Below are 23,292 nucleotides of genomic sequence, written 5' to 3'. Positions count from 1 at the left end.
CAAGATCAGAGAGATGCCACCCCTAACTCAAGATGGGAGCGCCAAGGCTTTGTTTGTTGCAGAGTGCTTCTCATGTTAGCTCTGCCTCGCATGGCTCAACTCTCAGAAATCACCAACTAGCTACACGTTGAACGAATCCGGTGCTCGGAGACAAAGAAGAATAGTACAAGGGACTACTAATACGCAGGCTACCAGTGTCTTCAACTATAGTCGTCGCTGCAAGTTGTAGAAATGTGTAGGTATATTTGGGCACATTGTTGGTCTTGCGTGAACCGTTCAGGGCACATAACCGTCAGTACACCTGAAGCATACATACGTTTGTAGTTGCCCCGACAGTTTGTACCAGAAACGGTGTCTAGCATTTAGATGCGTCTACCAATTAATTTTGCTCTTGGCAAATACAGAACGCACAAGATACCACTGAGTAGAAGGTATCCCACCCTGCTGTCCTCATCCAACACGTTCAGGTGACAGACCTCACTCACAATAAGGATTCCAAAGGCATAGGGCGCTCCAAATATCATCCTAAGAATATTCTATCACTGGGGAGGAGTCGTTGTTGGAATTAAGGGATAAATAGATCTATGAATATACCGCAGCAGGCGGCAGTTCATACAATCTGCCTGCGATGTATTCGTCAATGTGTTCCTCCTTCAGCGCACTAATCCATGATTGCCAGAAAAATGCCTTCGCACTCTGATCGCAAAAGTGAATAAAAGCACAGAAATTCTCTGGGCTTTGTATTTGTCTATAGCGGACGTCTTCGTGAGAGGAGATGGGAGGCGGAGCGGCAGAGTCTTGCCCCGAGGACATCTTGAGTGAACACACAGTACCCATTACACAAAGACATAGACAGCATAGCAACAATACTAATTCGTATTAGAAAGTTTAAAGTCCACTGTACTGTTGAAGAGCGAGTGACTATGGCAGTCCTAGGTGTAAAGCTCAACCCAGGGTCAACCAGTCTCACAACTCAGGGACTCTACCAACCTCCCAAGATCAATGAATCCCGCACAGATTCAGGTAATCGACGAGTTGGAGCAACAGCAGTGAGAAGTCGAGACCAAGCACATCCCCGTTTCCCATTCGTCAAGGCGGACACTGCAGCCTGGCCCAGTTGGAAGCTGTCCTGGGCTGCCTCATCTGGACCACAGGAGTTGACGTGTTTCGAGAGCTGATTGATTCCACCATCGGATGTGAAGAGCTCGTTTGATGAAGGCATTACTAAGAACCGAAGCTTCAGATTACGCTGTGATGATCGGAATGATACGAGGCGGGGGAAGCCGAGTCACCGATGTGATTAAAATCCAAGCAATTCATCGTTCGTGAACCAGGAGATGCTCTTGAAGGTATGGCCAACCCTTCTATTACAGTTCATGTATAGCCGATTGCACTTACACCTTAGGATCTATAAAGAATTCCCCGTGTACCGAACAATGTCCAACACCAAGTCAACTGACATGAAATGAAGAGTGTGAATCGCTGGTGTTGCTTTAGGTAAAATCGCTACACATGATAACGCTTTAAAATCTCTTACACCTGTTGAACGCCAGCGTCCTCTGCCGTTCTGATAGGTATCTGACCATCAATGCCAGGCATGAAAGCGCGATACGATGCAGCAAGTGACCATTTCTGCAGATCCCTAATCGTTGCCTGCAAGATATCAGCTCTTAAACAAAGCAAGCAATCCCTTGGTATCTCACCTCAGCTTCCGCTGTGAACCGTTTCCGTCCCGTCGGACCGTCAATACAAAGCGCATCCTCTATTGTGCCGTCCCATTTTACTTGTACTCCGGAGGTACACGCCGCGAGCCATTGTAATTCGCCGTGTTGCATTTCAGGATGTTGGATTACGTAGTCTCGGAAGTACGGCCATGATATACAGTCCAGCATGTCGATGTGGGGGACGAAGACTTGGAGTTCTGTTGGCCGGATCCAGTCAGGGAGGTCCTGGAGAGTATTAGTCGACCCCCATTGCCCAACTTCATGTGCTTAATATGTACAGCACACCATATCCCGTGTTGCCAGAATTGAGGTGAGCATGTGTACTTACAGCATATGTCTGTGGAGTCGGATTTATCTGCCATCTCATCACAACCCAAACAACCCACACCGCCGCCATAGATGTAAAAGCGTAATCCTGCCTCCTCGCACTATAAATGAACAGAACAGCCCATTTACTTATCATCGGCGCATTCTCATACTCATCCTTATCAAACAGTGCCGCCACACACGGAAACGTCCCCGTCAGGTCATCAGGCTTCGCACCCTCTGTAACCAGCTGTCTCGCCTTCTTGAGCGTGTCCGCCCAAGCCTTTGTCACAGAATCAACGCCATGTCCGTCGTTGGCTGTCATCATGGCCCAGTTGTGCGTGGCGTAGTAGTTCTGTAATTGGCTCTGCTGGGCGGCGGCGGGATAGTGGTTTGCTTTTATACCGCTGGAGAAGGGGAGGTTGCCGAAGTGGTAGGAGGAGAAGTAGCTCTTTGTGCGGGAACCTAGGTCGATGTTGATGTCTTCGGCTTCAAAGGTTGTACCGTCGAGCCATTCTGCTCTGTCGAAGAGTGTTTCGATGAATTTGCTTTTGGCTTGGTGGTTTACACCGACGAGTCTGGTGGTCAGTCAGTATCAAACTCATCTCACTGACCAGGAACTCATTCGAATCGGATGAAAAAACATTTTGTCTATACAAGAGAATTTTTTCTCTCATATGAGTAATGGAAATGAGGATCACATGAGAATAGTGTAAGAAGGGCTGCATCTCACTTGAGATACGTGGCTGAGGCTGTCTCATATGAGACGTAGGAATGACATCTCATATACCATCTCACATATAACATCTCACGAACGACTTATAAGAGCACAAACATACCTCTGAGTCACAACTACAGCCCTAGACCTCGACTCAATGTACGAAACAATAGACTCAACGGATTCACCTATTCTTATCCAGGACATAACCTCAGCAGCTTCAGGATCCGTGCCATTCCTCATAGCCGCGAGTATGGTCTCAAGCTGATGCAGCCTCCCCTTCTGCTCATTCACGGCATTGGTCAGTCTGTTCAGCGTCTCCCCTGACAACACCTTGGTATCGTACGTGCAGACATTGCTGCTGAACTGACACCTCGCGCAGGGTTGTCTCCCATCGCACTTGGTCTTTGTCTTGCGGCACGGCACACACGCATGGTTCGTCGCGTACTTGCGGGACGATGAGGCCCGGGCTGTCCGCGGGCGTGCGGTCTGAGGTTGTTGAGGCTGTGGTGGTGCTGGGGGTTCGGGCTTATGGGGAGCTGGGGCGAGATTGGGGAGCCTCTGCATGGTCTTTGCTTGAGAGGTGTGAGTAGGGGGCTTGGCCTTGACGTTGGATGATGACGTCGTTTAGAAATGGTTCTGCAGCCAATGTCATACAGCGCATTGTTCGTTTTCGGATTCTTTAAGGGTTCTTCGGGGAGGGATGAGATGTCGCGGCTGATCCACGTCACGTTAGGCTTTGTTTGATACTGCACCTTGTCTTTCTCATGACGGGACGGGCGGGAGAGGAGGATTATTACCTGCGGGGTGTCATGTCAGGTGACTACGCGTTTCGTGTTGATGGTTAGAAGCATCGGAATGAGAATTGTTACCGAGTATCAGAGCATGTCTACAGATGAAGTCGTTGAGATAAGATATAAAGCTGTTGTAGTAGAAACATCGTCTTTGGTTCAATTAGACGAAAGCGAAGTGGCTCACTTGACGGATCAATAACTTGATACGCTGGTCAAAACAGCCCTTGTTTGCACCAACCATGTCAAATACGGCATTAGAGACTCCCCAATTGGCAATGTAAATCTGCAGTCCAGCAGTAGCTAAACCAAGAAAGGAAACAAAGATAGATTAAGCAGGCTGACAGCACTGCTTGTCAATGTCGAACATCGTATCTACCGCAGCGGGCCATATACGCTGATCAGAATCCCTTCGGAGCTGATAGAGTCATGACCTCCGAACAATCCATAACCGACGGGTCCGTAGTGGCAAGTTGTAAGCTTTGCATAAAGATCACCAAAACATGCTGGGCTACAAGCTTCGAGTCTTGATACCAGAATTACGTCGTTGTAAGATGCCAAGGGGAAACGCCTCACTTGCGGTCTCGAGGATTCATCATACTGTAGCATTGCCAATCGAGCAGAACGATCAAGAATTACACGCCCCTAGGAAAAAAAGGAACGAACAGCTTCGATGCAGCCAGTAACAGCTGTGCTATCCAAGATCTCGGAACAGATCAAGAGATTTCAGGCCAGGGCAATACCAAATAGTGACATCATAGAGGGGCATTTTCGCCCAACAGACTCTTAAACCCGGCGCTTTCTGTCCGCGCGCAGAAAAACAGGTTACGACTCTTTTACAGGCTACTCTTTCAATTTCTGTTTATTTCCCCTGATGACGGTCTCTTCTTTTCTCTTCTGCTACTTTACAGGGGCAGGAAATCTCGGATAGCATGGGCTTGCGAGCAAAAGTGACGTTGTCTGAGGCAAAGCCCGTCGCTCTTCAATTCGGACCCCACGGCTGCCGAGCAGGGCAGATGCTGCATCTCGTGTGTGACTGGACGCCTTGCCTGAATTTGACATTGTAGATCATCCATCCATCCACGACAGACACCCGAGAAGAAAAACAGGAACATGCCGACCGGCAGCGTTTACTTTACACTTGTTAGCTGTTCAACGGTTCTGCAGGCTTCCGAACGGACCCGTTTCTGTTGGCCTCGATTACGTTTCCCCAGGATTCTAAAGTACCGTGCGATTAATTGAGGATACAGACGAAACAAATTTTCACGGGCCGAGGACACTTAAAAAAAAGACGAATTTTTTAAACAGAACCGTGCATCCCCAAGAGCCGGCCGGGGAACGGTAGCCCACTGTTTTTCACAAGGCCGGGCCGAAGCCGGAGCCAGCGGGGGGAAGGCCGGTGCTTTGCTTTTTGGCGGGGTTGATAACGATAGAGTCATTCATTCACTTTCACTTTCATTTTCATTTTCAATTGTTATCATATCATATCATGATCGAGATAAGATATCGGTGAGAGCGATCAATATTTGTGTTACATCTAAAGGCGGTGTCGCTCGTGTTCTTCTAGTCAGCAATCATGTTCACCTCGTGGCTTACGAGAGCCGGACAAGGCTCAGACTAGAAAATAAGAACGAAGCTCCAAAGGAGAGAGGGTGTGTTGGGAATGATTCAAGACATCGCACACTGTACTGTACGTGTCGCGAACACGACGGTGACCCATGGCTGACTCAAAGTGTTTGCTCAGTGGCGGATAACTCGCGACAAATGAGTCAAGTCTGACAAGCAGAAGACGGAAAACAAAGAGAGAGAGAGAAAAACTCTGTCTGTTTCGGTAACTTTCAGCTTTCAGCTTATTTCAATAGCCTCGCGCATGTCTCGGACTTTATTGATAAACTTTTCAATAGACCCGGAGACAAAAAAACAAAAAACTCCAACGTATCTCATTACTCCAATTCTATACGGAGGTACATTGTGCTAATACAGGTAACAAGAATGGTCCAGAAGGATTTCGCGGCTCCGGGAGTTCGGCGACAAGGATCCCTGTTCCTACCGTAATCCTTCTGACCCCAGATTCCCCTTTCCAGACAAGATATCCTCGGCCTTGCAACCTGTGCTCCGGGCGCGAAAAAGGATAACGTTCTCCAAACTTCCCAAGCACTTGGCATTGAATCATGATTTGTACAGTATCTACATACCTTCTCCGCCTTTCACTCACCGTTTCAGCCCTCGGCTCCCTGTGGCGCGAAGCTATCTTATCCCCCCCAAACATGTGACGGCCGGCGAGCAAACCCCAGCTTTAACCCTTTCCCCCCGCCCTTTTGACGATAGGGAAGAAATCAAGGTAGGTATCAAAAGATGCGGCACATGCGCCGGTATCGAATCATGGGGTTTGGTCAAGCTAGCAGTTGTATTGTCTCAGATGTTATCTTTGTTCGATGCAGGTGATTCTTTGAGCCTCAGTCCTAGCGACATGTTATCTGCGTGCTTTGATCAAAGAAACAAGAGGTAGACTGTCCCTTTTGTTCTGCATACAGAAACCTTTGTCCCTCACACCATGTGGAAAATCAGGGTCCAGAGCTGCGGCGCAATCGATACTTCTTACTCTGTGTTGCGCGTATGGCTGAGCTCGGTGCGTATTGCGCTCATTGTCAGCTGCGCATTTCTGCTTCGTTCCGTTCCGTACGAGGCAGTTCTTGCGGTCTGGCTTCAAAGTCAGCAGGCGCTCTTATACTGTTGACTGATTAGTTTAGTACAATCAATCGTAATCTTGTCTCCCATGTGGCATCTTTGGGCGCGCGGGGAAATACAGATGGCATGGTTTGCATCTGGCAGCTGTGTTGCTCGAATAGGTAGCTCGATTAAACACATCCATGCCTTTATCCACACTCCCCCCTTTTTATGTACTATCCCCTGTCAACAACAACATCTCCACCAAAGATGCCTGCTCCCCCGCAAATCGCGACGTGGTTTATTTTGTTTGCTGGCCTTGGCCAAGTGGACGGCGCATGGTATACCGAGGATAAGGACGAATTGATTATTAGGAGAGACACTGTATTAACATCATATTTCTCGCCAAGGATATCTCTATCTCATGCGATAAGTTATGCTTTGTCACTGAGGCCCGCGAGACCAGGCTTATTCGTTCGATAGTCTCACGCGAGGCAGCCCAGGACTCTCACCGCAGGGCTGGGGCTGGTGCTGGGCTGGCTGAAACATACGTGTTAGGCAACGCAGTGTTCCATTTTCAACCACAAAATCGATCATCACCATCATCTTTGCGCATGCACAGTGTGTCGCAATTGCAATCCCCCATAAGCATGGCATATACATAACATCATCCTCTCTCTCTCTTTTTTCTACATGGGGCCAGAACAATCTCTCGGTAAGCGTAATGAACATCGTACCATCGACTCATGGCCGGGCCCGAGCTTCTTCTTTTTTTTTTTTCAGACACGAACGACGATAAGGGGCCGTGGGAAGTAAGAAAACATCAAACCTTGATAGATGTTGCCAAAATAAATTCAGCAAACGCTGCCCTAATCTTTGGCTAAATTACCTGAAAGTTTTTATCACTTAGGATCAAGGTTCTAGGTCGTTTTTGGCTCCCTTAGGCGAGAGAGGGCCCAGCCTCACTTTTCTTCTTCTTCCGGCCGGTTCCCATCATGATATCGATCAGTTCACCGACGTGGACCCGCGGGATCCACCGAAAGTGTAAAGACAAGTCACCAGCAAAAATGTAAAAATCACCTTTTGATTCAAACCAAATTACAATCTTGATACCCAAAGTCGAGTCACGACACAACAGTTGAGTTGAGTTGAGTGCAGTTCCCTGTTTGGCAATATCAGCCAAGCCCCGATCGTCCAACATTACGGCCCTTTTTCTGGACCTGTCTTACTTGACATCGTATTAAATCACAAATCAGCGTAAATAAACATGACACTGTAGGATCATTGCGGTATTATGAGAATTAGTTCGGCCGAGAATGACTTGGACGTTCGAATAGGCACTGATCCTCTCCTACTAGAGGCAGAGAAAAGCAAAAGAACAAATAGACAGTAAAAAAACTCATTCTATCCTGTCCAGTAGTCTTCAAGACCGTCCATCCATCTTGACTCCAACTTGGCGGATTCAACACCCCAACCCGACTTATCCCCTCAAACTCTGTGTGTATACTGTACTGTATCGCGCTCAACAACACCTTGGAAAATTCCCTCACGATCCCGCGAAGCCGACTTTCGGCGTGCGTGTGACAGATGAATTCGGTGCTCCCGAGAGAAGCTTCAATCTAGTCATTTCTACTAGATAGTAGTCTACACTTTGATAGATAAGGTGAGAGCAGCATTTTGGTGGAATGCAGGCTGCTAGGGCATCTCTTATCCAGGCCCTCGCTCATCCCCGCAAAATACGCTGTAGGAATGGATCCAGCCTTCTGGTGCCAGGCGCCCCCAGGCCTCAAAATGTCATGTAAAAAAAGGACCAGAGCCCACGACGAGATTCCGGGCCCTTGCTTGGCTAGGTCCACCCCCAAGGTTGCTTCTCACTGTGCGCGGGATGCCTTGTTCGGTACCGCGAGACAAGACCTGATTGCCACTGTGGATTGCCTATGATCCTTTGATACTGTGCCACTGAGGCTCACTGTCTTCCACTGGCGGCACAGTGCGGCTCATCTACCCAGCAGGGGGTGTTTGCCACCCCCCTCCCCTTGGAAAAACAGAGCCCGCCGCACTCCCCACCTCCTTTCGCTTGATCTGGCTTCACCTGAGGCTCCATCTTATTCACTCCCCACTTACAGGTCGGTACAGCCTCTGCCTGTGTCTATATCCATCAGCCTTCCCCCCGAAATCCCCTTCCCCGGCTTTCTCTTCTCTCTCTCTTGATACTTTATATCGAGAGATTCAGATTCAGATTCATCCCGTCACAGCTATTAGCGTTTGTTTGCTTTTTCGTTCACGAGCTGGACCTCATCAAACTATTTTGCTTGACGCAATCAAACCATCTCACACACAAATCTCCCATCCCTTTGAAAGAGTGACACCTGCTTTATTTACCAAGGCGCCATCTCATTCCAGACACACAAAACAAAGGAGCCACCATCAACAAATCACAACAACAAAACAATAACATATAACTCTTCACACAATCCACCCAGAGTAAATTAACAACAAATTCTTCTGGCAAAACAAATCACATCAAATCTTGTCATCATGGCTCACACAACCGAAACCTACTATTATTACGTCCCCAATCTTCAGGCCCTCGACCCTACAGCTCGCGAAGTCGACCCTTCAGCTTACGCCTGGGTGCAGCCCACAATCATCGAGGATGAGGACCTTACTTTTGGCGGAAAGGCTTTGAGTACCTGGTACGAGGAGGATCGTCGCCGCCACAGCAGTGGCAGCGATGAGGAGGAGCGGCGCGGCCGTGAGCGTGTGCGAAGAAACTACTCGCGCTCCGGCAAGTCGCACAAGAAATAAATTACATTTCTTCTACTCCTCCTATAGAAGCAAGGAAGCGAATGCGGTTCTCGACACTATGATACCCCTTTAGACAACCGACACCTGAACTCCTTACTCACCGCTGCGACAACAACCTTGCTCTCATCGCCATTACTTCCTCAGGATACATCTCGCCATCACAACGAACTTCAATCACTCGATATGTCCACATGAAATCAAACTATAGACACTCATATCACCAAACCTGTACCACCTCTTTTCGCTCTCCCAACCCGACATTTTCTTTGGCATAGCATTCAGCATCACGACCGGGAAGCGCATTTAGATTTTTTAAAGGGGGAACCAAGTCCAACTCCCATCCATGAACATTTTGATTCAGGCGTTTTTGTTTTATTTTACTTAGTACCTCCCTTCTGCATTTGGGATACCCCCCATGTTGGATCACTTGGCTGGTAAGCCAAGATAACGTGGTTTAGAGCGGGACTTGGCTTTTACGGGCACATCTCCTTGTGGGATAAAGGAGAGTCGATTTGAACGCAGGACTGGTGGTGAGACCGATAAGAGGTAGCACCCACACTGAATGGCAGAAATACCATAACTTAACAATATCCTACATTGTGTCTTGATTGTCCAAGTGAATGTGGTGTGAATGTGATGGTCAGCTAACAAGATACGGCGCTCAGCGCACTTGTCGCGTTAAACTGACATGACAGATAAACAAGTGGCATTTGACTCGCGTCATGTTTTACAACGTTGCAGTGCTTCATCATCTACAACGGCGGCTCAAGGGGCGTTGGCATCATGCCCTCTATGGCAGATGATCTCCACATGAGGTCACGCACACAGTCATGCCACGTGCAAATCCCATCAAAACCCCCGATTCACTTCTGTGCATCAGGGCCCAAACAAAAGTCGACGTTTCATTACGATTCAGGTTTTTGGTGTCAAAAGAATCCCATGCTCGTTGAATGACGTCGTTATTGATCTTGTGAAGTCGATCTTGTCCCAGCGACAAAGCATGTTTCATGCCGAGGTCTACAGTGTCAAGTGTCTCCATCAGTTAGTTGATGATCAGAGAGGGGAAATGTCAAAAAGTCGATGCGGGAAAAGATCGGTTTTTGGTAGGTTTGCCACTTTTCTGTTGCATGACGAGGCATGGTTGCTCTCCCAGGTTGTTCTTATCTACAACGGATGGGCTCCGTGGGTTTTGAGTCGTTCGGAGGGAAAGATGAGATTGGCTTGGCAGTTGGAGATCATGTGGCGAGCGTGGCTGTACGTTTTGTATCATCACGACTATTGGAGGCATTGTTTCAATGATGCCACATTGAGGTGCTTAATGGGAGATTCTGAATAGACGATAATCTGGTCGCGTTTCTCTCCAATGTGCCCAGTCTACAGTCTGTACTATGTCGCTCGCCACGCTGCGTCAGACAGGCGATGTGATGCTGGACTTTTGTGTCGTCGTCCCTGCAGAGTTGTGAAAGCATGAACCGGCCGATTTTACTACAGAGCCAACGTTTTTACCTTGCCGTCATCAGAAGTGAGGGTATTCGTAGTTGACTGCCCGCTCGTAACCGTTGTGTTCTTGTTGTTGATCGGCATGCCCCATACTCTTCTCCTCATCAACTCCGTCTCGTTCTAGACCTCATCGACCGATGCTGATCCCTCACAGCACTGGATCTAGACCGACCAGATCACTAAATTCGGTATGTTTTGGCCATGTCAGACCCAAGCACTCGGTAAAGCCGACCTAAATCTGCTTGGTGGAACGGGCTGCGCGATGATCCGCGGTCGCTAGAGAGTGCTGCATTGTGCCGATCCTTTAGCCGTGTTTCACGATAATGGTGGTTCTTCCGAGAGTTGAGCGATGAAGAATTTGGCGCAAAGTCTCTGGTCCTTTGAAGAACTGGTAGCGATGAGTGTCTACGACGTTAACCGTGAGTGTTAATGTGGCAGACGGCAGTCTCGCTGAGTTACGCAGGCTGGGAAGCTTGAAGAGCATATCTATGGCTATCTTTCGAGTGCTGCTGCATATCAGTCTGTTATTCACTTGAAAACCAGTATACATGACTGTGTACGGGCGACAGGAGTCGGAGTGTTGGGAGAGCCTCCCAAGGGCGTCGCTATCGATCTTGAATCAGTACCACACGGTCGGTTGTATTCGAGCTTAGGGCTCATTGTAATGAGAGCCACAGGGGGCCCTGGGAACTCGTGTGCTCAAAAGAGATAGTCATTGGTTATTTACCAAGTTAAATATCGCAGTCTACGGTGACCTAGGCTGGTGGTTGGCTCTTGAGATGGTCGCGACAGATGTTGGTGTCAATGGCTAAATATCCAGCCTTCTGTATAGGGAAATGTTATTGACATCGCGATTCAATGGGAATAACAAGCAAGCGCGTACAATTCCTCATTTCCCCTTGTTATCCTTCCTTTCAGGTGATGGTTTGCATAGTGTCGCGGGACCACAGTCGTATGAGAAACGGACTTCAAGGTAATCGTGTAAGATAATCGCGGCGGAGGAGCCTCGCAGTAAAAAGCTTCACAAATAGAAGTTTCTATCAAATGCAACAAGGAGTTTTACGTCTCTGCGACAGGCTGAACTGCCTCTGTGCTGTAGCCAGATCTTTCTCCTCCGTTTCTTCTCGGCTGCTAACCAGCTCGCTCGGTCAATTTCAGTCATCAGATCCTTACAAGAAGACGTTGCTGTGGAATGTCATATATTATATTTCAGCGCGAATATGAAGAGACATGAAGACCATGCAGTTGTCCAAAAGCTTGCTGCAAATGCTAAATGGCATCCGCTCCAAGGCTCCAAGGCTCCAAGGCCGCCAAGATATGGGAGTCATTTTGAAGACAATGTCAAAGGAAGTGAGAGAGAAGTTAAGCTATCTGATACAGTGGGAGTCTTTATTGATATATTTTGGGCGGCCGATTTCCTAAGCTAAACCTGCCGGGTTAATAGTGTGTAAGAAAGGAAATCGTCGAGCAATGAAATTTACAACATTCCTTGACGCTTCTTGCTGTATTCCAAACTCTAGGATACTGCATCAATCGGACCTAACTTCTGGGTCATTGAATGGCATTCTCTTTAATTCTCCCCTCTCTTCACTGATGCCTTGAGACCTGCAGGTGTAGAGCATGCAACGGTTGCTGGACATGATCTGATCCCAAGCGCTCCAGGGTACCATCGCGAACAGGCACCAACATCAACAGGCCTCCAACCAACACCAACACCACGATATTGATCTTGATGGATTTACCCTCCCCTCGTGATCAAACAGTACGTGACATCTTCCCTCTGCGCCAAATCGCACAGCGAGCGACAAACGCTGCCTAAAATCTCATGCACCCTGGAAACCATCACTCCAGCCGGGCGCATTTGCTCAACGCCCCAAATACAACAATTGGTCACTTTCTCACAAATGAGGCTCAGCTCTGTACCACCAACTCATTTTCAAGCTTCAATAGAACCATGCAGGTTTATGCACACGCTCCGCCTCTTTGCCGCCCAACCCTGGTCCAGCCGCAGTATGAAAATGGAACCTCAGCTTCTCTCGGCGCTTAATTCTTCCACTTCTTCACTACCTTGAAAATGCCGGCTAGAATACATGAGAAATGCGTTGACTTTCGGGTGGTAACATGGGATAAAGGTGAGTGATTGAATCTGAGGGTGAGAGCGTTGCTGATGGGTTCAGGGAATGAGAAGTGGCTTCGTGAGGATGTCCGACCGGGGGACTTTTATGAGGGGGAGATACCTGGGCTGTGGAGTGAGTCGCATGTTATAGTCGTGTAAGTTTATTCTCATTGGGGTCAAGAATAATGCTGATTATGGGTAGATTCGCGGATGCAGATAAAGTACGCGATTGCTCATCGTGTAGGAAACGCTTCACCGATGTCTTCTGTATGCCTGAGCTCTGGTGGTCAAGCTACAGCCGTCGATCAAACGGCTACTTTGGAAGCGAGACATTTCGCAATAACAACGGAATGATCACTGCATTGAGTCAGTCTTCCTCTACCATCTAAGTTCATACTCAGTACTGACAGACGTAGATACCTGGTCACGATTCCTCGTCAAGCAATTGAACGAAACCTCCCATCAATGGCATAAATTCAACATCCTAACACGCTGGATAAAAGACCCCCAACAAACAATCCTTCTTGTCTTCGAAGCCCCCAAACAACTTCGTCTTCGCGATAGATTCCCCGATCCACTGCTCCTAAACTCCCACAAAGACACGCTCAGCGATCCCTTCTGGTTCTACCCCCGTTTATTCGAGGATCTCTCTCTCCTTCAAGATAACTCCGTCTGGGCAGTTCGCGACCACGTTCGAAGAATTGAGAAAACAGATCTTACGCAGAAACCTGAGCCTAAATATCGAGCTATGCATGATACAGCAAGACATGCTATTCACGTCTCGGAGACGCTTGAAGTTGCGGAGAAGACTATCACGGCAATTATACAGCTGCATAGTACGTTTGAGGCTGAGGCCGCTGGGGGGAGTAGACCTGCAAAAGCAAAGTTTCGACATGTAGGTGAACGATTACTGTGGTACATCCACATCCTGCAAAGTCTACGCTGTAGAGCCTCCGCGAACAAGGAACGGCTTCTTAACGAGATCCAACTCGCGTTCAACTCAGTAGCGCAGTACGATTCTCGCATCTCCGTCAAGATCGGCCAGGCAACTCAATCTGACAGCGCAGCTATGAAGACCATAGCTTTCGTGACGCTCACATTCTTACCTGCGACTTTTATATCAGCGCTGTTCAGCATGTCGTTCTTCAAAGTTGATGATGACACGGGAGTCTGGAGTGTGAACGAGAAGTTCTGGGTGTATTGGGTGTTTGCGGTTCCAGCGACGTTGTTCACATGGGGATTGTGGCTATCGTGGCAGTGGTTTTATAGACCAGTTAAGATTGGGGAGGAGGAGAAGCCCGTGAAGAAGTTTGGGGACTTGATTAGGTTTGTGAAACGGGGAGGGACTGATGAGGAATACCAGATCTCTTGAGGCGAGAAGTTATTGAAGGGATGAGTCGGATGATATGGATGGGATCGTGACTTGGAAGATAGCTTGTCATTTTGAGACGCAAATGGGTGGCTTATGATATATATTACCGATAAACTAGAAGTCAAATTGATTGCGTGCTACTATTTGTGTACTCGTAACTCGTTTCTCATCCTGTTGTACACTGCTATAGTTCAAGTGCTAAGATCCCAAACTACCATCACATGTTACCTCAAAATCTCAATACCCAAAAACGCCCACTATCATCAAATGAGTGCATTACACCTGGCTCCAACATCATAGTCAACTGGCTGAACAGGATCAACCGTCACAATGGAAGCTGGCTTTGCTGAGGCATTACATTCCTGCACAACAACCGGTGCTGGCGATGCAGTTGTCTCCAACCCAGGCGTCGGGGTCGACTGAACCGTCACCTCCACCACAATACTATCCTGTGGCGCTGGCGTTGTGACCTGAGGAACAGCAGCCGCATTGTTCTCAGTTGCTAGGCTAGTACCAGCCAAGATGTCATTACCACCGTACCCGTTGCTGATAATGAGTGTTGTGTTGTCTGGTGTACCTGGGACTTCGACCAGAGGGACGTCGCTTGTGATGATCTCAGGCTGGTTGTTCTGAAGGAATACCGGATACGCAGGTTGCTGCACTTGGGTCTGGGATGTGAACAGTGGTGCTGGTTCGGCCGCATAGTCGGGTACTGTATACGAGATAGTGACCTGCTGCTGAGGAATTTGAGTTGGGTCGTAGACATACGGCTGGGTAGGATATGTCTCTTGTGCAGTAACCTGATATACAGGCTGTTCAGTCATGATGGGAGGCTCAACGACGGCCTGCTCAGATGTAATGACTGTCTCATAAGATGTTGTCTGCTGAGCCAAAATTGGCTCTTGGGTTGAAGTAGCCTCGAATGTAGTCTGCTGCTGGACTTCAAATCCGGGTTGCTGCTCGTATGTTTGAGTGTACTGGACCCCCTGCTCGAAGGCTGGTTGACCCTCATTCATTGTGTAGGACACCTCAGCCGTAACACTGAACTGCTCTGGCTGCTGGCCGAAGGCAGGCTGTTGATCAAATGCAGGTTGTTCGAAAGCTGGCTGCTCAGTCTGTACCGAGTACTCAAATGTCGACTGTTGCTCATAGGCTGGCTGCTGCTGAAACATTGACTGCTGGTTGTCTTCAAATGAGAAAGACTGCTGAGGTTGTGAGAAAGAGGATTGCTGATAGTCGAAGCTTTGCTGGAACTGTGCCTGTTGCTGGCCTTGGAACCCGCTCGAGTCATCACCTCCAAATCCAAAGTCCCCATCATCGTTGTAATTGTCGTCGTACTCGCCATCGCTTCCGGAGCCAACACCACTGAAGCTGTTGACAGTGTTCAACATGCGCCCCATCTTTCTCCAATTCTTCTTCTTGCCAAGCTTTCCCACTTGTCGACTTGCCATCTCAACGCCTTGACCAGTGAGTCTTGCTGCATTGACCGTCGCTGAAAGAATGCTATCGCCGACGTTTTGCGGCTGATTCGGTTGACCAGGGCGTGCTTTTCTCACAATAACCTGCTTTCCTTGCTTTGTCTGTCGTGGCTGCTGTCCCGGCCGATCCCACGTCGATAATCCAAGCTGTTCGTTGATATAAAATGGCGTCATGTCTGGCGTTCTCAATTCCCTCCAACCGTCAGGCAAAGAGTTGGCAGGCTTAACCCAAGAACTGGTCCCCAATCTTTTGTTGAAGTAAAACGTTCGACCATCGGGTGTCTTGCGCTCATCCCAGCCAGGTGGCAATCCAGAGAATCCAAACAAGGCCGCTGCTGTGGGCTTCAGGTGTGTCTTCAGTCCAGTCGAGTTATGAGTGTACCAGAGTCGGCCAGAGACGTTCTTTCGAATGGTCCACATTTGGGTTGTCGCATCTTGAACGGAAGATTGAACTCGTGGGTCGGATTCAGTGGCGTAGTAGGATTTATCGTGGCTATGAGAAGCGTTGACTGCGTTGGAGGTGAAGCACCACACACAGAAGTTCGTTGTGATATGCGCTGTGCTGCAGATGAGACAGGTATAAACTGACACATTGAGAGGTATGCCTGGGAGTGTTAGCGACAGTATTGGTTCATTCAAACGACCATCTTACCCTTTCGACAATGGTTACACAGCTGAGGTTGCCCAGTAGATGTGCGCCTCAGGTCTGCTGCGGGAGTAGCTTGAACAGCTTGAGTCGGCTGAATTGCTGGGGCATTCTGAACTGGATGATTATGCGGAGGCGCTGGAGTATGCTGAGGCGGATGATTCTGCTGAAGAGCTGGGATTTGTTGAGCTGCCGGGGCATACTGAGCCGGATGAGGTTGCTGGTGAGGTTGTTGTGCGCCTGGAGTATGCTGTGTCGCTGGAGTTTGCTGGACAGGAACATGTTGAACTGCCGGGGATTGCTGGCTCACAGGAGGCTGCTGAGTCGCGGCAGAAACAACATTCGGCTCCCATCGTGGTGTGCCTGCGACGCTTGGTGTAGCGACAGTGGTAGCGGGTGTGGCGATACCGGCGCTGCTACCGCTGATGCTTCCAGGTCTGCCGTGATCGGCCACAAACGAACCGATGTTGTTGTTGGCAGTGTCAATACGATGGATTTGCTGAGTTGGGCTTGCAGGAGATTGATGTGGTTGTGCTTGGTGAGTGTTTGGCAGAGTCGTTTGAGGAGCGGGATTTGGTGATGGGTTTGTAGGGCTGAAGGGTTGTTGCTGAGGGTGTTGCGCTTGGACATGCTGCTGTGGAAGCTGTTGCTGTTGCTGATATTGTTGTATCGGCGCTTGTTGGTGCGCTTGCTGATACTGAATTGGTTGTTGGTGAGTTTGTGGATTTTGAGAATGAGGTTGGCTTTGATGCTGTTGCTGCTGGGGAGGGTACTGAGCAAGTTGCGCTTGCTGGTGTTGCAGTGGTTGGCCTGGGTGTGCTATCGGCTGAGCTTGGTGAATCTGCTGTGGGCTTTGTTGCTGGTAAATAGGTTGAACCTGTTGCCCAGGATGATACGACTGAGGTCTCTGTTGTTGAACATGTTGCTGCTGTTGGATGTGAGGAGGATACCCAGCTTGCGGATGATGCTGCTGCTGAGGAGCAGGTCTATGCGGCAGCGAAATGCTCTGACTTGGTGTTCCAACTGGTTTCCCAACAGGCTTCCTAGCCACAGACCTCTGATGCATCAAAGGCTGAGGCGTCGTTTGTACAACATTACCCTGAGGCTGCGGAGGCGCCATCTCGACTTGACTTACACCAGTAAAACACAAGAACAAGGACAAGAAATGACAAGACGGGAGGTGAACGGGAACCTCGCTTGGCAATGCATTCTATTTATTGCTTTTATTCCCCCTGTCCATCACAGGACTTTAACAATCGAGGCCTGAAAGAATATTTTGTATCTGGTTGTGCCTCTTGTTTTCTTTCTACCCCTCTATCTGGTATGTGCAAGGGTCCCTCAGCCGCAAATATGCAACCATTCACAAGACAGCTTGGTCGGCTTCGTGGCACGCTATGAGATGCATCTTGCTTTTTGGGGATAAGCTCGAGGCAGATTTGGGGTGAGGGCGTTTTTAGTTGCCGTTATTGTCTCCGATGTTTGGTGTTGAAGCGGCGCATTTCCGCTGTGTTTAATCTGTAGCGTAGCTGGAGGTAGGCAGTTGTGAAACAATCGCTATTCAGTGGAGCAGTGTCGATGGAGTCTCAGATGAGGTCGCATATTATCTTCCAGGCTTTAGCGATTAATGGTGGCAGCCATCCATATACCTAGTATGTGGCAAGCTGAATAACGAAGTAGTATAAAATCGATACATTTATCTTTGAACATTTACCCAGGCACTGTAAAACTTGGTAAGAATCGAGAAGAGTAACTAGCCTGAACCCTGGAACCACCGTAAAATACGTGGGCTATGAGGATTGCGAATGAGTGTCCTATGGGAACAAGAAAACTTGAGATTTTGATAAAGGATGGGTGTTGAAAAATAGAAGAAGTGCAACGAACCTAAGAAGGATCGAGAGTCCCGAGCTTTTCTTGTTGAGAAAGCAGGCACGAAACATGCATCTGTGGGTGCCGCTTCCATTTTTCGGCGGAAGGAAATATTGTCAAGTGGAAGTGACCCTTTCTAAACCCATTCCCTTAGTCGTTCGAACTTCTCTCTTACACTCCCTCAAACGAATAAGGTATGCACAATCATCCTGTCGTTAACTGCATTAACAGGGTCCTTCACACCAAATTTGATGCCTGTGCACGTCACTAATCTACCAATGGAATCCAAGAACCATGTGATAGACGCGGGCAGCTGCAGGTTGAACCAACACTCTCATTCTTCATCTGCAGCCTGATTCTATTCCCCGCACTTCAGCATCACGAGAGCAGTTACCGGAGGAAAAAAAACTTAGGACTTCAATCCTAAATTATAAAAAGATCTAGGTAAGTCTAGCCTAGGTACCTAAGCTTAGGATGCCTTTACTAAGTTTAGGATATCTTTTGCTAACTTTATTTTGACACCCTATATCAAGGTCCGGTGTTTTCTTACTCCCCGAGGAGGAATCATGTCCGGACTGGAAGGCCTAGGTATCGTTGCAAACGTCATTGCCGTAGTCGACCTGTCTCTCAAGGTTATCTCGTGGTGTTCCAGGTATGCCCAAGACGTCAAGGATTCCAGCGACGGTCGTGCCCGTCTCCTACAGGCAGCTATCACCTTGCATTATGAGTCCGAAAAGATCCGCCATCTTCTCACTGGCAAGAATGGCAGCAAACTGAAAGCTTCCCAGAAGCTTGCACATGCTATGGGAAGCAGCGAGGTTCAGTTACGTGAGCTCGAAAGTCTATTATCTGACAAGACCAACTGTTCAAGCCTCAGATGGCCGCTGCGGAAGGAAAAGGTTGAAAGCGCCATTCAAAACATTGAGAATGCAACAAAAACACTATTAGAGGTCCTTCAGATTGACACGGTAGGTATTATCCTTGATATAGATGACAGGACAGAAGCTGGCCAGCGAAGAGCTGTAATCGACCAGTTGCCCTACGTTGGCGACGCAGTTTGGGACTCACATGCAGAGGAACATAACGCGACATGTCTGGAGAACACCCGCAAGGATATTCTACGGGAGATCAAAGAATGGGCCGAAGACAAAACTGACCAGTCGAGGACGGTATTCTGGCTGAACGGCATGGCGGGCACTGGAAAGTCCACTATCTCACGCACAATTGCCCGCTCCCTATCAGAGGCCGGGAGATTGGGCGCGTCCTTTTTCTTCAAACGTGGCGAACTAAACCGAGAGAAAATATCCAAATTCGTCCCTACCATTGCCCGTCAACTTGCGACGAACCGGCCGGCGCTCGAGTCTTATATCTATAACGCGGTCCTGCATGATCCAACTATTGCGAGCAAAGCCGTCAGGGTTCAGTTCGAAAGACTTATTCTGGAGCCCCTCTCTCAAAGTTCAACTGAGACTCAGGATACAAAGCCCATCACTATTGTCGTCGACGCGCTAGATGAATGCGGGTCTGATGATGATATTCATCTCATCATTAACCTGGTTTCTCGCACAAGGGACATAAAGCAACCGCGAACTAGAATATTTGTAACGAGTCGCCCCGATCTTCCGGTTCGTCTAGGCTTCAACGATGTGCAAGGAACTTATCAAGACCTAGTCCTCCACGAGATACCCGCTCAAGTAATAGAACACGACATATCGACATTCTTGACCCACGAAACAAATCTGATTAAAAAAAGATGGGATTCTTCGATTGCTGAGGGACGTAAGCTGCCTGACGACTGGCCTGGAAACGCCACCATCCAGCTCCTCGCAAAAAGGGCAGCGCCCCTCTTCATCTTCGCCGCAACTGTATGCCGTTTCATAACTGACCGGAGGCATGGCAGCCCCGACGAGCAGCTCCAAAGGTTCCTGGAATCTTCGGCTGAGGACACCTCGTCTCGGATGGAGCTTACTTACGGGCCAGTCCTTGGTCAGCTGTTTGGTTCGCGTTGTTCCAAACGCAAGAAGGAGACGATCATTCACGAAGTCAAGCGAATCGTCGGTACCATCATCAACCTCGCCATCCCTCTATCATCATCCGCACTGTCGAGACTCATAAGAATTGAACAGAAGACGATTGATGTCAGGCTGGATTTTCTCCATTCGGTTCTCAGCATCCCTTCCTCTTCTTATGAACCCATTCGAATGTTTCATTCATCCTTTCGTGACTATCTGATGGACCCAGACATAGAAGGGAATCCTTTTCAGATTGGAAAACAGAACTTGTCAAGAGATTTAGTTGGAGACTGCTTCCAAGCGATGGAGAGCCTTAAAACCGATGTCTGTCACCTGGGGATGCCAGGTGTGCTCCGTTCGACACTACGGCCCGAGGTTATCGACCAATGTCTACCCCCGGAGGTTCAATACGCATGCGCCTACTGGATAGATCACCAAAAGGCTGCAGGAATTGCCCCCGGAGATGCCGCTGCCATCCTCAGCTTTTTGGAGAAGCATCTGCTTCACTGGTTTGAAGCCATGATCTTACTAGGCAAGGTCTATTTGATCACCGGCCTAATCAGGAGTCTCAAATCTGTGCTGGAAAGAAAGGTAAGACATGAATTGGTTAAGAGCTCCCAAATCACTAAGACTTCATTTGTTAGTCTGCTGTTGACGTAAAGTTGATCGATTTCCTTGACGATGCAATAAGAATCGTTGACAAAGATACCGAAATGATCAACCTAGCACCCTTGCAGATATATCACTCGGCTTTAGTGTTTGCGCCTACGAATAGCATCGTCAGAAAGACCTTTATCGCCGAAATGCCAGCTTATTTGAGAGGCGTGGCAGGCAGAAGAGCCGACTGGGATCCACGCCTACGTTCGTTTGAGAACCCTAAGTCTAGAGAGTGGCACTACGGAGATAGGCGCTCGACCGTGTTCTCACCCGACTCTGAAGTATTGCATTCTGTCTCCAGTGGAAAGTATGTCAGAGCCTGGAGATGCGAGACAGGCGAATGCATCGAGGAGCTCGAGATAGAAAACAACTCTCGGATGGCTCTTTCTCCCAATGGAAAATACCTAGCAGTGACTACCCCCGAGCACAAGATAAGCCTATCCTCGGACACAACAGCACATCTTCTAGAGCCAACACTAGACACAGCTTTGGGTGATTTAGCCTTCTCACGAGACTCCGCATTACTATGGGCATGCTCAATCGAGGGACAGGTGAGAGCCTGGGATGTGGCAACGGGGGATTGCGTGAGAGATCTCAAATGTCCATGGGTCAGGGAAACTGACCCCGAATCTCATGAAGACTACGAGTGTCAGTTCGAATTCTCACTGGATCATTTCACTGCTCTGCTTGTTTCAGACTATGCTAATGCGCATGTCTGGTTTCTTGAACATGGTGATGGTGAGAAATCCTTTGACATCGCGCTATCAAACGGTGCCTGGCATATGCCCAGTGGCTTCTCACCAGATGGGAAAGTATTAGCTGCACCTTCAGAACGAGATGTAATAATGAAGATCTGGGATCTCCAGACACGCCAGTGTGTATGGAAGCTGAAGCTGGAGGAGAAGAATGGCTGTCGGATAATGGACTTTGTCTTTTCTCCAGACTCGCGCCTCCTGGCGATAGCTTATGGCAACAATTCAATATTGGTCTGGGATATTCGGAGTGGTAAGTCCTCAGCAAGACTCAACATCGGGCGGCACCTCTCCCTCCCTAGTCTTTCATTCTCACCCGACATGAACTTTCTCCTTCTCAAAAGTAAGGGAAATGGTTGGTCACGCAGCAACATTGAAGTGTGGGACTTGATCGCAGAAGCCTGTGTGACAATGATGCGATGCCATGAGGACGATGATATAGACCGTACTCTATTTTCTCCGGATGGGCAGACATTTGCTTCTGTGCGAAAAGGAGGCGGTAAAATACAGTTATGGGACTGGCCAAGCCTCCTCAAAGAGCCTCCAGAGGACTCAAAGGAAACGACGTCAGTCATTCTGTCGCATGATGCATCGACAGTAGTAGCGTTATACGAAAAGAACGAACTGAGAGCATGGGATGCCGCGACAGGCGAGATGCTCTATGAGATACGCACTAAGCGCAAAGGCTCCAGGATATGGTCTTACAAGTTTTCCCCCGATTCTGCGTTCATAGTAACAGACAGATGGGATGAAGTGGCCGTATGGAATGCACGCGATGGTCATTGCGTGTGGCAGTTCAGTCAGCACTACGAAAGGACCAGGGCGAAATTCTCACCAGACTCTCACCGTATCGCAGTATGTATTAACTTCTACTTGGGGAAGGGTGGTCCTTACATTGAGGTCTGGAAGCGGAATAATGGTACATTTGATCTCGAACATACCTGGAGCGGGATGCGGGCATATGACTTTTTGTTTTCTCCGAATGGCAGCCTATTGTTCACTAAGTACGGGAAAGGGATAAGAATTCTCAATTGTGACACGGGCGAAGTGCTTCAAGAGATACCATTTAATGGACAGGAGATCACTGCGGTTTCGATGGCAATTGCCGAGGATTCTTCCATCCTTGCTCTTGGACTTCCATCCGAGATTCAGATATGGAACCTTGAGTCAATGATTTGTACCAAGCAGTGGCAAGCTGACCAGGATTCCAACTTGATTCTGTCTTCCATGGGAACTCTTTTGGCCGGTCAGACCAACAAGGACGTCCGAATCTGGAATTGGACGAGTGGGGAGATGCTTGCTGAGATCCAACTTTCCGAAAACGACTGGAAGATCGATGCCTTCTTACCAGATAACTCTGGAATCCAAACCAATTACGGAATCATTCCAACGAATGTGGGAACTATCCCATGCCAACACTTCACACCAACGTTCAGACTCAGAAATCATTGTATCCAGTGGAAGGAGAACGATTTGATCCAACTACCGCGCGATCTTCGAGGTATTCCGAATGCCATATCAGCGACAGATACGGAACTCACTGTTGCATTTGCGTGTAGCTCGAAGCGGGTCACAATTCTCAAGATCTCGGAGGGTGAGGAGTTGAGACGGTTGCTTTCAAGTGGCGCTTCTTTGAGTACCTAAACGCCCCTATCCCCGTTACTCAAGGCCCACGTCTTGTCAGGGTTGGGAGGCTCTTTGATTCAAGCTGGTCCTGGGCGTAGATAGCGAAACCAGCTAAAGCAAAGTTCTCGGCGTTCAAGATGGCATTCCCCGTGCCGGATTTTCCCCGTTCCATCACCTTTCCTGGTTCGTACATGTAGTCCTTACGCTGGGGACGAATGCCGTGTGCTTCCAGTGGACCGTTTCGTGGTCGAGC

The 23,292-nt window shown here is 48.7% G+C and overlaps 5 protein-coding genes across 5 annotated transcripts; 3 read left to right on the top strand and 2 right to left on the bottom strand.

Annotated features, from left to right (window-relative positions):
* Window positions 1–1,533: 1,533 nt before the first annotated feature.
* On the bottom strand, window positions 1,534–3,315 carry J7337_006109 (uncharacterized protein; the record flags this gene model as incomplete). Its single annotated transcript, XM_044823775.1, has 4 exons — window positions 1,534–1,653; window positions 1,704–1,949; window positions 2,053–2,608; window positions 2,870–3,315. The coding sequence occupies 4 exons, from the start codon at window positions 3,313–3,315 to the stop codon at window positions 1,534–1,536; spliced, it is 1,368 nt and encodes a 455-aa protein (XP_044682266.1).
* Window positions 3,316–8,744: 5,429 nt separating this feature from the next.
* Window positions 8,745–9,014, top strand: J7337_006108 (uncharacterized protein; the record flags this gene model as incomplete). Its single annotated transcript, XM_044823774.1, has 1 exon — window positions 8,745–9,014. The coding sequence occupies one exon, from the start codon at window positions 8,745–8,747 to the stop codon at window positions 9,012–9,014; it is 270 nt and encodes an 89-aa protein (XP_044682265.1).
* Window positions 9,015–12,815: 3,801 nt separating this feature from the next.
* J7337_006107 (uncharacterized protein) lies at window positions 12,816–14,002 on the top strand (the record flags this gene model as incomplete). Its single annotated transcript, XM_044823773.1, has 2 exons — window positions 12,816–12,996; window positions 13,041–14,002. 2 exons carry the CDS (start codon window positions 12,816–12,818, stop codon window positions 14,000–14,002), a joined length of 1,143 nt encoding a protein of 380 aa, XP_044682264.1.
* Window positions 14,003–14,265: 263 nt separating this feature from the next.
* On the bottom strand, window positions 14,266–17,246 carry J7337_006106 (uncharacterized protein; the record flags this gene model as incomplete). The annotated part of the gene is made up of 2 exons (XM_044823772.1): window positions 14,266–16,037; window positions 16,133–17,246. 2 exons carry the CDS (start codon window positions 17,244–17,246, stop codon window positions 14,266–14,268), a joined length of 2,886 nt encoding a protein of 961 aa, XP_044682263.1.
* A 1,312-nt stretch (window positions 17,247–18,558) lies between these two features.
* Window positions 18,559–23,057, top strand: J7337_006105 (uncharacterized protein; the record flags this gene model as incomplete). The annotated part of the gene is made up of 2 exons (XM_044823771.1): window positions 18,559–20,595; window positions 20,649–23,057. The coding sequence occupies 2 exons, from the start codon at window positions 18,559–18,561 to the stop codon at window positions 23,055–23,057; spliced, it is 4,446 nt and encodes a 1,481-aa protein (XP_044682262.1).
* Between the last annotated feature and the right edge of the window lie 235 nt (window positions 23,058–23,292).

This window comes from Fusarium musae, chromosome 4 (genome assembly GCF_019915245.1).
Source record: "Fusarium musae strain F31 chromosome 4, whole genome shotgun sequence".
Taxonomy (NCBI): Eukaryota; Fungi; Ascomycota; class Sordariomycetes; order Hypocreales; family Nectriaceae; genus Fusarium; species Fusarium musae.
This window is presented reverse-complemented; position numbering and strand designations above follow the sequence as displayed.